The following is a 13,966-nucleotide window of genomic DNA, read 5'->3' as shown; positions in this document are numbered from 1 at the left end:
AGTACAGCTCAGGCTGATGAGAATGCCATTTATTTTTTTCACGTATTTCATCATAAACCAGAATATTGGGCAAATTCAATTTTGACCTGATAGTGGTGCAACAGAAAAAGGCAGGGGGTGACTGGTGTCATAGGAATTCCTCCTCTGGAAACCACAAACTCCTCATGGAATCCATCAAAAGGTTGCTGAGATATTTCATTCTGGACCAATGTGGCGAACTGACTAAAAGACCAACTTTGCAGATTTCATGTACCGCTGAATGCTGGGTAACACTTTATTTTACAGGCCCCGTTTTTTTCCCAGCTCATTTCCAGGGGAAAAAAAAAAAATTTACTCATAATATCCAAGAAAGCCCTACGCAATCTGGTACTAAGTATAAGGGAAAAGGATTTTAGTTGCTACAGTTACACTCCAGTTTTGAAGAGAAAACTAGGAAAGATGTAGTTAATAATGGAAAAAAAGTTCATAAACAGATGTCAATATCCATCGAGTTTCCCAGAAAGACAAACAAAAGTCCTTAATTTCAACTCTTCGTGGCTTCGAACTGCCATAGATTATAGATCTGCTTGGTAATTGGTAAATATTCATTTAACTGTAGTTAATGCTGCATTTTGGTGAAATTGCATGCTTACCTGCATTTTCAGCTGCATTAGTTTTGCATTTCAAACAAATAAAACACACCATGCTATAAGATTTTCTCAGACTCAGCAGTGATACCTGCAGACATATTACTACGTAATTTCCAAAGAACAGACCCGTACAATAAAGTGTGTCAGTATGGTGCATTTTTGTGGTTTTGTTAGTCTTGCTAGGACACTCAGATTGATATTGATGTCCGTATATGAACTTTTTTTCACTTACCCGCTACAGGAAATATGCTAGTAATTAACAGCTAAATACCAATTAATTTTAAGGTTGTGAGGATTTAGAAGTTATGGTGAAAGTTTACAGGAAATTACCTGAAAAACCTTTGAAATATAATATATGCTGGAGTGTTATTACCCACAGTTGAAGGATGTGAGACTACATCACAAATATATGTTTGATCCGAGGGGATTCTCTCCAGAGTCAGCTGCCTCACTCAGATCAGCAGGATGTCTTACCCTCTGACAGCGGGTGTGTATTCTGGCAACCCTTCTGAGACAGAAACAGGAACACCCACCCAGAGGGAAACCCCTGTAAGGGGACCCAACCCTTCTTCCCCATGTGGAACTACACCAGTGTGGCATGGTGGGGGCCCCCGGGTGCCACAAGGGCCAGTTTGATGGGATAGTAAAGAAGAGGGACAAAAAAAGTATTGAGTTTGCATGAGGGGAGCTTTTCGCTTCTTCCTCTTTATTATTGTAGTAACTACCGTGAACAAAATAAAACCTGATGGAAGGTTTAAAATCAATTTAATTTCTTCCATACCTCCTCTGTACTCTGTATTGTTCCTCCAGTCTGATAAATCAATCTCAGCAGTGCCGGCAATCACCAGCTCCAGCTCCCTGGCGTCAAACACCGACACTAACCTGGCATCCACCACCTGGGTAACACACACACACACACACACACACACACACACATTAGAATGTATATATTTATTATAATTGAGTGCCATATTTTCTACCGTACATTTTTAAAAAAGAAATTCAACTGGAATCATTTGGAAAAAGCCTACAGATGTCAAAGTGTCAGGGACTTAAGAAAAACTTGTGTCACATTTCACATGTGACAGTTCCATTAGAGTTATGTCACACCTCGTAGAAGCCTCTTACAAGGCTCTCAGTCTGCTGCACCACTCCTCGCTCTATTCTCCACTTCACCATCCGCTCAATGTATTCCTTCTTGTTCTTCTCTGAAACGGGGATGTTGGCTCCGCCGGGCTTCAGCTCTCTTTCTGTTATCTATGGGAACACACACACACACGCGCACACAAAAAACGGAATGTATCTGTTCCTCTGAAAGAAATACAATAAATGTAAATTAAGAATTGGTGTAAATCTTTGAAAGGTTTCAGCTGAATAAACGTATCAAAAAGACGAGCTTTATAAGGTTTTCAAATGAAAACAAGAAATATACTAAAGACTCAATGCAAACATTTATAAATGATCTTGAAATTATCTTTGTGTCTTTGTCAAAAAATGGTAGCATTTCTGAATTAAAAATCTTCCTTGAAAAATCCACACTGAAAATATTTGTGAAAGGTTCATGAAAACAGTTGGAACATTGAGGAACGTTTGTTCACTGATCCCCCACAATTAATAAAAAGAATCTGAATTCAGCAGAGGTTTATGAGAACAGTAACCAATCCAGCTACCTACCAGCCATCTGCTCTGCTTTTCAGGAAATTTTATTTATTAACTATTCAACGTGACACTATTTCTAACATATGTATGAGTGTGTAGGATTTCGGGTTAGTATTTCTTCGTAAATGTCATTTTTTGCTCTGGGCAGGATTTTGCGAGCCCATTGGTTTCCTTCTTCCCCTGCACATATCCATTAAGCTTGTATGTCTTTCACCATGATGTTTTGAAAAAGTCAACCATTTAGACGAGACTCTTTATGTTTTGTTTTTTTTAAATGGCACAATCTCGTTCCTTTCTCCGTCTCTCTCTGTTAATTTTTTCGGTAATACACTCAGAGCCTGACCTGTCCGAAGACCTCTTCATTGACAGTGAAAGTGAGGTCCAGCATGTCCTCTATGTCGTTGTCCTTTGTCCACTGAAGGGACTGGTGAAACTCCTCATCCAGATACTCCAGGTCGCTCAGGTCACATGGACTACATGGTGGGAAATCGGAGTGTAAATACTTGCGTTGTAGGTTTTATTTGAGTGTGTATCCGACAGCTAGTCACATTTTTCTTACACACTAGCTGAGGTAATGAAGAAAATATATGCAAGAATAGTCACATACAGTTATATTGTAAATGACTTTAAAATGGGTTATAAACATAAGGTTGTGAATGCATGTCCACTCATCTGTGCATCGTTTACACATACTGTACGTACATGCGCAGTAGGCCTTTGTAGAAGGGTCTGGTGAAGAAGGCATCCAGCAGGTACTGATGGATTAGCGCCAGACCCAGAATACGACCACTGAACCGAAACCTGAAACAGACACATTGGCACACGTAAAGGTTCACCGGGATAATATACTTTTACATACTGTGCGCAGGCGTCAACGGTGTGGCCTCGGTGGGTGCGTGCGGGCGCGCAGTGAATCTCACCATTCGTGGTGATTGTCTACGAAGGCGGACATGGGGCTGATCTGGACCGTGTAGGTGTCGTTGGCGGAGTATTCAAACAGACCATAATAAGGGTTGAACAGCTCCCTGGATACCAAGAAGAAGAACTCTCTGGAAGGCCCACTGTAGTCCAATCTGCATCACACACACACATAAGTACACGTACACACACACACACACACACACACACACACACACACACACACACACACACACACACACACACACACACACACACACACACACACACACACACACACAAACGGTATTCCAATCTTTGCTTGCTGTATATTTTCCAACCCTGTAACATTACAACATGAATGAAGTTGCAAATGCTACATTATCAAACTAGATTAAGTGAAATGTGACGTTCAGTTAATGGAGTGGATTAATGATACAGTAATTAACACAGCTTGTAATTGTTTTGTTAAACTACCATTCTTATGGAAGGCCAAATTACCAGTTTCACTGAACAACATAAATTCATTTATCGGTATAGATAAGTAGCAATCACTTTTTTCTCCTGACTTCAATGCGCTGTGCCCTGCATTGTCTAAAGACATGTGTGTAATGGCAGCTGGTGTCAGCTGTTGGTGTTTTGGGAATGAGCCTTAGCATCTAACGGAATTCCTCAAAGCTGCCGCGTGAATTGTTGTTTTGACTAAAAAAAAAAAAAAAAAATGTTTAAAGCATCAAGATAGCCAGAATGTCCAGGAAATGAGCCGTAGATATTAGTTCGCACACACGGGTCGAGGGATTCCTGCTTTTTTCTTCCCCTCCGCCCTCACACACACATACACACACACACACACACACACACACACACACTCACCCCTCCTCCCCAACAAAGCTGACGTAGAGCTTGCTGCGCTGCAGGTCTTTACGGGAATAGCACATGATCTGGTTGAAGGCATCTTCCAGCAGATGGTCACGACGGATGATCAACCTGTGACACACACACACACACACACACACACACACAGGCAGGCACATGTAAATACAAAGAAACCGAAGAGAAAGGTTGATCTCCTCAGACATATACTGTGCATTTACTTTAATTTGCCTGGTCCTTGGCCGTATCCTTTAGTTTCAAGTTTCCTGTAGAAGTTGCGCAGTTTGGCCTCAAAGTCTCTCTTGTAGGGTGCTGGAGCTCTGGCGTTAGCTCTCTGGGTACCTACGGGCAGAGACAAAGAGCAGAACGGGACACTGAAGGAAAAAAACAAGTGTGCAGGCATATGTCAGCAATCTGTCATGGTCTGCGCCAGCCAGGGTTTAGCTTGTGATTAAGTGTTGCAGTTTATTTGCTTTCTTGTTCCCACTTTCCCCACCTAATCTGTTTCTAGTTAAATGAGATCTGGAACAGATTAGGGAATTTATCTATTTAACTGCCTTTCCCATAACAGAAGAATCATTGGTTCAATTCTCCCATGTGACCCATGTGCCACATGTTTTGTTAACTCGTGTTTTCCACAAATTTTAAATTATTTTATAATGTTACTTACAGGAAGTATTGGTACAGGAAGTGAACAGGAATCAGTTAAAGTTAAAACATCTGGCAGAATTGCCCATTTGCGAAACTCATCTCCCCAGCAGCAACTGCTCAGTCGGAGCTTTAACAACCGCAACCAGGCATGCTAGACCCGTAAGTCAGTGGATTTCTCCACATGCCGATGTGGTCTGCGTGGGGCGGATGCCAGGGGCGATACTCGGCACTGAAAGAGTTTCGGAGGGTGGGGTCCGAAAACAAAGCGATGCGATCGCTTCACTGCCTTTACCGACGCCAGTAACACTCTGTTGCTTTGACATTTGTTCGCTGTCCTGTTGATGGAGTGGCTGATGTCGGTTCGGTCGCTCTGTGTTCCGTGGGGCAGACTTGGTCTGGGATATGGTCGAGGCGTTGGTGGCAGCCTCTATCAAAACAGGAGGAGTCAGCGCTTTTGGGGGTGGGGTGGGGTGAGAAATGTGAGCCCTGGTGCTTCTGAGGCCGGGGATTGTGGGGAGCTGCGTGCTAAGCTAGCTGAGGGACTGGCCAGTAAACCCCTGCCAACTGTAGGGCTGCCTGCTTGACAAACTGCAACGTCTAGTTTTCTATTTCCACGCGTATTAAATACAAGGATGCAACATGTGGAGGATCTGGAGTTATGAAAAGGCACCTTTGACAGAGCTGACAGCTGAGTGTCGAAGGTAACAAGTAATGTAACGTATTACTTTTGCTTTTTCAATGAGTAATCGGTTACGGCTTTCAGGTAACCTGCCCAACACTGTTGACAACTAGCACATTCAGTGTATCGAATTTCCCCACTGTTTGGAAGCTGCTCCTAGATGCTCCAGTACCAAGAGTTTATACGAGCTCCGGCCTGATCTCTACTGGATTTGGGCAAGTGCACAATCCAGCAACCCCCAACCTGTGTCAGCCAAGGTAGCTTGACGTTTGCTAAACACATTGGTGCCTGTTCTCTTGTAATAAGGGAAACATAGCACATATTATGCAAAGCGAAGCAGCTGAATGGCTCCATTCTAGCGACACTACTACTACAACTGTTGGTTTTTACCTCACTGATTTTGTCTTAGTCAATCCTACAGAATCTGGTGTAAGATCCTTTTTGGGACACAGTGAAGGTTCTTAGTGGATTGGACAGATATAATTTGTCCATGTGGGGTGTATCTGCCGTATCGGCGACCTGTAATTTAGATTTATTACAGTAATTTCGCCTGTGCAGTCACGGATGACAGCTCTCTTCACCTCCACCACTACAACTGTGTCTATCTTACTGAACTTAAGGCAGAAGCGCAAGAACTGTGACTCTGTGAGAGAAACTCTCGCTGTCTGATTTGGGGTTTTTCCAACTTCCGCGGGGTGGATGCCAACACCCCCGATAGTCTTTATGAAATAAAATGCGTTGGCCCCCTCAATACCAGTTTTCAGCACATGCATCGTAGGTGTGTGAGACTTGTCTCTCCTACCGGGTGAGTTCTGTGGGGAGGAGCCAGGGGATCCCCGGGGTGACTGACAGTAGCTGGGGTGAAGTAAGGCGTGAGGAGGCACGTAAGACATTACTTCATCTTCAAACAGACTGCAGAGAAGAGAGAGAGAGAAGTAGATTGAACGAACTGCATTAATTTAATAGACTAACTTAGGCTGAGGGGCAAGGAAGTAAGGAAAGACACTGAGGAAGAAACAAGGGAGTAAAGAGGGAAAGTGATAGTTGAAAAAATAGAAAGACATGGCATTGCTAAAAAAGGAAAAAAGTCACTTATAATGAAAGAAAGAAGCAAACGTGGGGTGGGGATGGAAACACAGAGGAACAGAAGGAAGGAAGGAAGGAAGGAAGGAAGGAAGTCTCACCTTAGCAGCATGACGAGGTCGGCATCTCCTGACAGCCTGGCCAATCCTGACACTCCATCTGTTCGGATCAGCTGCACCTTCTCCCTGCAGTCACAGCAACGTTCAACTGAGAATGATTCTGGCGAACGCATCCTATAGCTATCAGCTGCTCCGTAAAGACACCGCAGATCTCATTCCGTAAGCGTGCGTACCTGAGCGAATGGTTCCGGCTGATGTCAGGCTGTCTCTCCTGCAAAATCTCAAAGATGTTCGGTTGTCGAAGAAACGCCACAATCTTGTCATTGTAGGCTAGGAGACGAGTGGACACAAACCGGTCAGTTTTTATAATCCCTGAGTCGGGTGTGCGTTTGTGTATGTGTGCGTTCTTGGCTGTATACTGACCCACTGGCACAATGTCTTGGCACTGCCCCCTGCTGACAGAGGTGAAGGTACTGGAAGGCCGCGGCAAGACGGGTGGGCCGGCATGACGAGGGTCTTCACTTACCTACAGAGACAGGAGGAGGTCTCAGAGGACAGTTTTTGGGTTTCACTGGCCTTATAATGCTATTTGAAGTTACCGCAAAGTGTAGTGGTGGAGTCCACCCGGGCAAGAAATTCTGCTGCGAGTTGCTCAGGGCGAGACTGCCAGCCACACGCCGGGCAGCACCCGCGTGCGAGTGTCTCTTACCAGTCGCCGTGAGCTGACCTCCCCCGCACTGTGGCTGCGTTGGCGGGTCAAGTGCTGGCGGTGAGCCAGGAGGCTCGGGGGCCGAGAGCTCTGGAGAGGCAGCCGCGGGTCGATGAAGGTGGTGGCGCGGCAGTTATGGTCCACGAAGAAAGGCTGCGTGCGCACACACAAAAAAAACACTGCCTGAATATTAATTTGTCTCTCATACGATTTTCCCATTAAAAAAAAATTGTATTCACCTCGTTACACATTCCACTTAATCCAAAACCCTTTAACCCCTTAAGTTTTTAGAACATGAGACTCTGAGACCCTGACTGACGTATGGGTGTTGCCCCACCTTGCCGGTGTGGTCATGCTTCATCTCCCAGCCCCGGGGCAGCTCCAGCTGTTTGTTGGCGAACATGTTGAGGAAGGCCACCAGGTCCCGGTTGTGCTGGTAGCGCTCGAAATGGTGCGCATCCCGACGCACCTTGCTGATCATATGCTTCAGACAGGTATTGGTGGCGAACATACGGTAGGCACTCTGGGAGAGAGTTGGTGGCGGGGGGGGGGGGGGCAGAGAAAAAAAAGAAAGAGAAGAAGGAGAAATAGAAATAGATTAGAAGGCAGAGAGGAAAAAGGCAAAACAGAGGAGAAGGAAAGACAGACAAAAAAAAAAGAGACACATCCACCTGGAGCTAGAAAAAAGAAAAAACACAACCCTCTCCTTTTTTGGACTCCCTCTTAACAATTTGCATACAGCCCCTACATAAGTCTGTGGTCAATAGAGCTTGAACAAAAGGCCTATCAGTGTGATCTATGAGGAGGTAAAAGAGAGAGAAAGATGGAGGAAGAATAAAACGAGTGTCCGTACAGGGTTGGAATGCAGCACAGTGAAGAAGTCAGGGCTAGTGAGGAACTTCGCGCTGGGGGACTGAAGTAGCAGGGTGAGGCGAGACCTGGAACCGGACTGAGCCACGCTGTTTTCCCTACGCAGCTCTGAAACACACACATGCAACGTCAGAGAAAGCGCCCAAATCAAGGTTGAAGGACAAGGCTTTATGGCACAGACCAGAATGCACGCAGTGGGAGGGGTTACCTGGGATGGAGGGGTGCATGTCAGTCTCGTCCGCCAGCAGCTCATTGGTTGGCTGGTCCTCTGGCCTGCTGTCATTGGTTATTGTCCTACGTATACTCTGATACCTGAAAAAGTGCGTGTCTTGTGTATTAAGTCCCGTAGTCACAAATTAAAAAATAAAATATTCGGAAAAATGGAAAATTCAACTACACCTTTTAACTTTGCTACTTGTACAGTTTCAGGCTGAACATACAGTATGTCTTTGTGTTTGTGTGTGTGTGTGTGTGTGTGTGTGTGTGTGTGTGTGTGTGTGTGTGCGTGCTCGCGCTCTGACCTGCGGTTCAGCTGCTCCATCTGTTGTATGGAGTCAGACCTCTGGAGGGTCTGTGGGGCAGGGGGAGCGGTGGGACGCTGCCAAGTTGTGGTTCTGTTCACGTGGTCCACGTAAAAGATCCGCCCATGGCTGTCGATACGAGCCTCCCAGTCTGGTTCTCACACACACACACACACACACACACACACACACACACACACACACACACACACACACACACACACACACACACACACACACACACACACACACACACACACACACACACACACACACAATGGCAAAAATAAGAACACAAAATAGTGAGGCCAGGTTGAGGAGGAAAACGGAAAATGTAAACAGTCGACTGCTCTTTTTTTCCCATTGTATCTGGGAAATATCCCTGATAAATGAATGAGACATGATGAATATTTCTTTAAAACACTTTCAGCTGCTAGGAAGAAAGCAATCACACAGAAACCAAGGAAGACTGGACCGCAACTGTCATTGAAATACACCGTTTGGCAAAGTGATCTTTACCTTTCGACTACGATATGAACAATATGTAAAATACTAGAAAAATAAATGGATTAAGCTGTCTCAGTGTCTTCTGTCTCGTCCCTCATGTAATCCCAGACGGACTCCATGATGTTGAGATCCGGGCTCTGTTTGCAGGACTCTGTTTGCTTGTTGAAGACCGTTCACTCATGACCCTGGCTTTTGTGTTTGGAAACGTTGCCTTGTCGTAAAAACGAATCTGGGACCGATCAGACGCCTCCCATGACGCTGCTGCACGTGGGGATACGAATCCTGGCGTCTAGCGAGCCTGGAACCTTTGCACAGCGCTGCATGGCATGAAGGACCCCGTTCCTTTACAAGTAATACTTTGCCACGTCAACCCAAAGAAAAGTGGCAAAAAAAAAAAACCCTTTTCACCTGCTTACAATCACATCATGGTGTGTTATAAATAATTAAATAAATAAAGCTTTCAAAGATTTTACGATAATGTGCGATATAGAGCATAGATAGGATAGGTGACTTTTAAATACTAATGTACTGCAGCACACACACACGGTCACACACACAGTCACACACACACACACACACTCACTGGGTGGCAGCGGCTCATCCACTCTCTGGTAACGACTAATGTCGTGGCGGACAGATGGCAGGGAGCGAACAGACTGGTGGCCATTCACCTGAGCCGTGGCACCTGCGTACACACATACACATGCAGAAGCACAGAGACACATTCCAGATAAGCGGCCATCAAGACAATGAGACATTCGTGCTTCACTGAAAGAGCGGCGAAGACTCGGATGTGTTTCCACGGAGCTTCTTTGCCATCAGCAAAGCAGCAGAACCTGGGGATCTTCCAAGCACAAGATCAGATCCTCCAGGTGGTTCATCTCCCTCAGCACTTTTATCTGCTGTTATCTAGAGCTGTCAATAGTTTAAGAAAAAACTAAAACAAAAAAAAAAACAAAAAACAGCAGCTTTTTGGCCGCTGCGGAAAACCTGTTCTAATCAGAATAATACTCCAGTCTTTCATTAGTACTCCCTAATATATATTCATAACATAATATAATACATATTCTGACTCGATAGACACAAGAAAGGAGAATAGATGAAAAGCAAAGCAACATATAGAGGTTAGAAAAAGCCAGCGTTAGACACTATTCACAGCTCAGGAAATGACCCGTTTGGCCAAGATAGCCCGTGAATGTCTTAGTTAATATGCTCCTCTTGGATGTGAACACAGCCTGAGGTACAGTCCCGGTTGAAATTATTGGCAGCCCCCGAATTTCATGCACAGAATTAAGAATATTCACACAAAAAAAATGCAAATGAACCAATTTTTTATCAAAATATTTTAATAAAATGTCCAAGGTTACTGAACAGGAGAAAATAAATTCAAATAAACTTGCACAATAGTGAAAAAATACAAACACAAAATGTACCCCAGGCACAGCATTCTTCACTAATATTTGGTTGCAGAACCTTTGGCAACAATAACAGCCTCTAAAAGTTTCTTGTAGCCATCTGGAAGCTTCTTGCATCTGTCTGCTGGTAGACAGATGTAGTTTGTGCCACTCTTCCATTGCCATGTGTTCAGGCTCTTCCGTTCGTAGGAGTCCTTTTTGCAATGGCAGATTTCAGCTCTCTCCAAAGGTTTTCAGTGGGATTTAGGTCAGGACTCATTGATGGCCACTTTAAAAAACAGTTCATTTTTTCCTTTTCAACCATTCTTTTGTGTTGCTGATACCAATAACCTTTCGCCTCAAACCTAGTTTTCTGACACTGGGTAACACATTTTGCACTGAAATGTCTTGGTAATCTTCGGATTTCATCATTTCCTTTGATACATTCAATGCCTCCAGTACCAGAGACAGCAAAGCAGCCCCATAGCACAATAGAACCTCCACTATGTTTTACTGTAGGTAGGGTGGTCTTTTCCTTGGGTTTCATTTCGTCGCCTATAAACAAACTGATGCACTGACTTCCCAAAGAGCTCTACTTTGGTTTCCTTTGTGCATAGAACATTGTCCCAGGAAGACTGTGGCTTATCTTTGAAAGCGTTTGCAAACATTATTCTTGCCTTTTGTGCTTTTCTTTCATCGTGGTGTCCTCCTTGGCCTTCGCCCATGGAGCCCTGCTTGGTTTCGTGTGCGACGTACGGTACGGGTTGAAACCACGGCTCCAGATTGCTCCAGGTCAGCCTGCAGCCCTTTAGATTTCTTATGTGGGTTTTTTTTTTTTTCACAATCCGCATCAACCTTCACAGACTTCTCTCATTGAGTTTCTTCTTAGCACCACATCCTGGCAGCGTCTTAACAGTTTCATGACTGTGAAACTTCTTGATAACATTACAAACTGTTGAAACAGGGATTTCAGGATCTTTGGTGATTGCCTTGTAAACTTCGGAATTGTTATGTTTTTTGATAAAAGCATTTCTTTTGCTCTCAGACAGCTCTTGTCTTCACCATTGTGAAAAAGAAACTGGAAACAATCAGCCCCTTTTTATGCAGTAAAACCATTATTCATTGGTTAATTTCGGTCATGTGAACACTGAAAATTAAGCTTTTTTTTGAGGAACTTACTGAAAATCATCAAAAGAGTGGCAATAATTGTGTCAAGCCTATATTTTATGTTTGTATTTTTTATTTCACTATATCAAAGCATTTTTGTTTTTGTGGTTGTTGTTGTTCAGTAACTTTGGACGTTTTATTAAAATATTCTGATTATACCAAAATTGTTTCATTTGCCTTTATTTCTGAAGATATTGTAAATGATGTACTTAACATTCAGGGCTGCCAATCATTTCAAGCAGGAGTGTAAAGAGAAGTGGCCAGAAATGCTGCAGCAGGAAACTGGAAGATTTAATAAAATAATTGATACCTTCATTTTTATCTCAGTAACAACCTTTAAGGAGACTTCAAGTGAAGTGAGGTGAAAATGTGTCACAAATGTGTGGTGCTGTATAATAAATAAATAAATAAATAAATAAATAAGCAGTCCCCTCATAAAAAGCAATAACATTGTCTTTTTCTTCTTCTGTTTTCCCTACAGTTTTGTTTACTGGAATAAGGGAGCTAAAATCTCCGTTCTGTATCTCACCTGTCTCTCTCTCCCCCATCGTCCCACTCTGACTCTCTCTGGCCCTGCACACTTCCTGGTTCTGGGCCACGTTGCAGGAGGACTGCATGGACCGCCTCCTCCTCCATACCTCCCCTCCCTCCTCCTCTTCCTGCTCCTCCTGCCTGTCCCCGCCACTGGCTTGAGCCCCTGTAATTAACAAGAAGACTTCAGGTGCTTTTAACCGTAATGGAGCAAGGAGGCAGATACACTCCTGGTTGAAATGATTGGCAGCCCTGGAGGTTAGGTGCAGAATTCGGAATGTCTCCAAGAAATAAATGCCAATGAACCAATTTTGTATAATCAACATATTTTAATAAAATGTCCAAGGTTACTGCACAAGAGAAAATAAGAAATAAAATTGCATAATACTGAGATAATACAAACTGTTTGTACGCCAGACACAGTTATTGGGACCTTTCACCAATATTAGGTAGCAGAACCTTTACCAACAATGACAGCCTCTACACGAGCCAACGGACACAGGCCAGCGAGTGAGTTTTATTTATTTTGTTTAACATTTTGTGAGTCTGCCTTTAATTTGCGATGACAGATCGATCCTTGGCTGCGCTGACGATACCAGTCTAACACAAATCTGCGGAGAGATGTTCTGCTGTTCTTCACAGATGATTCTTTTCAGCTGCTCTTTGCTGGAGGGCTTTTCCTGCTCTACCTTCCACTTCAAAATCCTCCGAAGGTGATCTATTGGATTCAAGTCGGGGGACACACCTTTCGCTTTTCAATTTTTGCAGAGTCAGAGTATTTGGGATCATTGTCATGCTGGAAAATTCCACTCCTGCCGGGCCTGTCGAGACTGAGAGTCAACTTTGTTTTGTGCATAAAATCTTGCTTTCATAGCGCCACCTATAAAAGTCATCTCCCCCGCCAGCGGAACGGGAATTACTGTCCTTTGAAGGGAGTCGGACCTTATGGCTCCTTTCCTTTCCGAGAGCCGTTCAAAAGATCGGCTCATCGTTGGAGTTCAAACTGGACCGCAAGAGTGGGGCCAGCCAAAATGAAGAAAGAAAAGAATGATCGACAGTGAACATGAAAGAAAATCATGATATATCTTGTGTACCTTGTCTTCATGAGTTATGTTCAAAGGATGAACGTCCAACGTGATTGTACAATCAGAAGCCAATTTCATGTATTACACCTATTGTATACATTAGACATACTATATGTATATGCCATTAAAACAGATGTATGTTCACGGGGGATTCGCGCTCTGTCAGTCTCTGTTATTCACTGCACCTGGCTCGTCTCTCTCCCTAAGCGTGTGTCTGATAAAAAACAGCGCAGCAGATTTTACCCCTGCTTTTCCCAGACGTGTAACTTCAGACAGCGGCTATTTGTACAAATTTCCATTCCCTCGTCCCACATTTTAAGACGCAAGTTTCACAGCTGTGCCACTTTTCTTCCAAACCCTTCGATTAGTTACTATGGAAAAAATGAAATTGAACTGTTACAGAAGGGCAGTAAGTGCTTAGACATATTATTGCCCGTCTCAGGAACAAAAACATTTACCACCTACCAGCTTCTGAAGTCCCTCCTCCTTGGTCAGCTGTGTTGCTGCTGGCAGGCGCAGCTGCTGCTACGGGCCCGTTCGCCTCGCTGCTCGATGACTCTGCCCCTTCCTCCTCTGCCTTTGGAGCCACTTCTTTGCTTGTCTCCACCTCCTGAGATATAGGGGAGGAGAGGGGAGGAGAGGAGAGGAGAGG

At 44.1% G+C, this 13,966-nt stretch overlaps 1 protein-coding gene across 4 annotated transcripts in view; it reads right to left on the bottom strand.

Moving 5' to 3' along the window:
* The window catches only part of hecw2b (HECT, C2 and WW domain containing E3 ubiquitin protein ligase 2b), a 49,695-nt gene that overhangs the window by 5,200 nt on the left and 30,529 nt on the right, over positions 1 to 13,966 (bottom strand). The window contains exons 10-28 of one of the 4 annotated variants that reach the window (XM_040142063.1): positions 13,780 to 13,924; positions 12,228 to 12,395; positions 9,721 to 9,822; positions 8,631 to 8,781; positions 8,318 to 8,421; positions 8,093 to 8,217; positions 7,577 to 7,762; positions 7,240 to 7,392; positions 6,954 to 7,056; positions 6,764 to 6,860; positions 6,573 to 6,656; positions 6,191 to 6,300; positions 4,280 to 4,400; positions 4,059 to 4,172; positions 3,209 to 3,361; positions 2,991 to 3,089; positions 2,632 to 2,761; positions 1,740 to 1,886; positions 1,411 to 1,525 (exon numbers count right to left, since the gene is read on the bottom strand). In XM_040142063.1, coding sequence (XP_039997997.1) covers positions 1,411 to 1,525; positions 1,740 to 1,886; positions 2,632 to 2,761; positions 2,991 to 3,089; positions 3,209 to 3,361; positions 4,059 to 4,172; positions 4,280 to 4,400; positions 6,191 to 6,300; positions 6,573 to 6,656; positions 6,764 to 6,860; positions 6,954 to 7,056; positions 7,240 to 7,392; positions 7,577 to 7,762; positions 8,093 to 8,217; positions 8,318 to 8,421; positions 8,631 to 8,781; positions 9,721 to 9,822; positions 12,228 to 12,395; positions 13,780 to 13,924 — 2,407 coding nt within the window. The remainder of the gene's footprint in view (positions 1 to 1,410; positions 1,526 to 1,739; positions 1,887 to 2,631; positions 2,762 to 2,990; positions 3,090 to 3,208; positions 3,362 to 4,058; positions 4,173 to 4,279; positions 4,401 to 6,190; positions 6,301 to 6,572; positions 6,657 to 6,763; positions 6,861 to 6,953; positions 7,057 to 7,239; positions 7,393 to 7,576; positions 7,763 to 8,092; positions 8,218 to 8,317; positions 8,422 to 8,630; positions 8,782 to 9,720; positions 9,823 to 12,227; positions 12,396 to 13,779; positions 13,925 to 13,966) is intronic. The other 3 variants (XM_040142064.1, XM_040142065.1, XM_040142066.1) reach the window with 3 other exon arrangements.

This window comes from Xiphias gladius, chromosome 13 (genome assembly GCF_016859285.1).
Source record: "Xiphias gladius isolate SHS-SW01 ecotype Sanya breed wild chromosome 13, ASM1685928v1, whole genome shotgun sequence".
In the NCBI taxonomy this organism is placed as follows: Eukaryota; Metazoa; Chordata; class Actinopteri; order Istiophoriformes; family Xiphiidae; genus Xiphias; species Xiphias gladius.
Note: the sequence above shows the minus strand (reverse complement) of the source record. Positions and strands in the feature narration are given on the sequence as shown.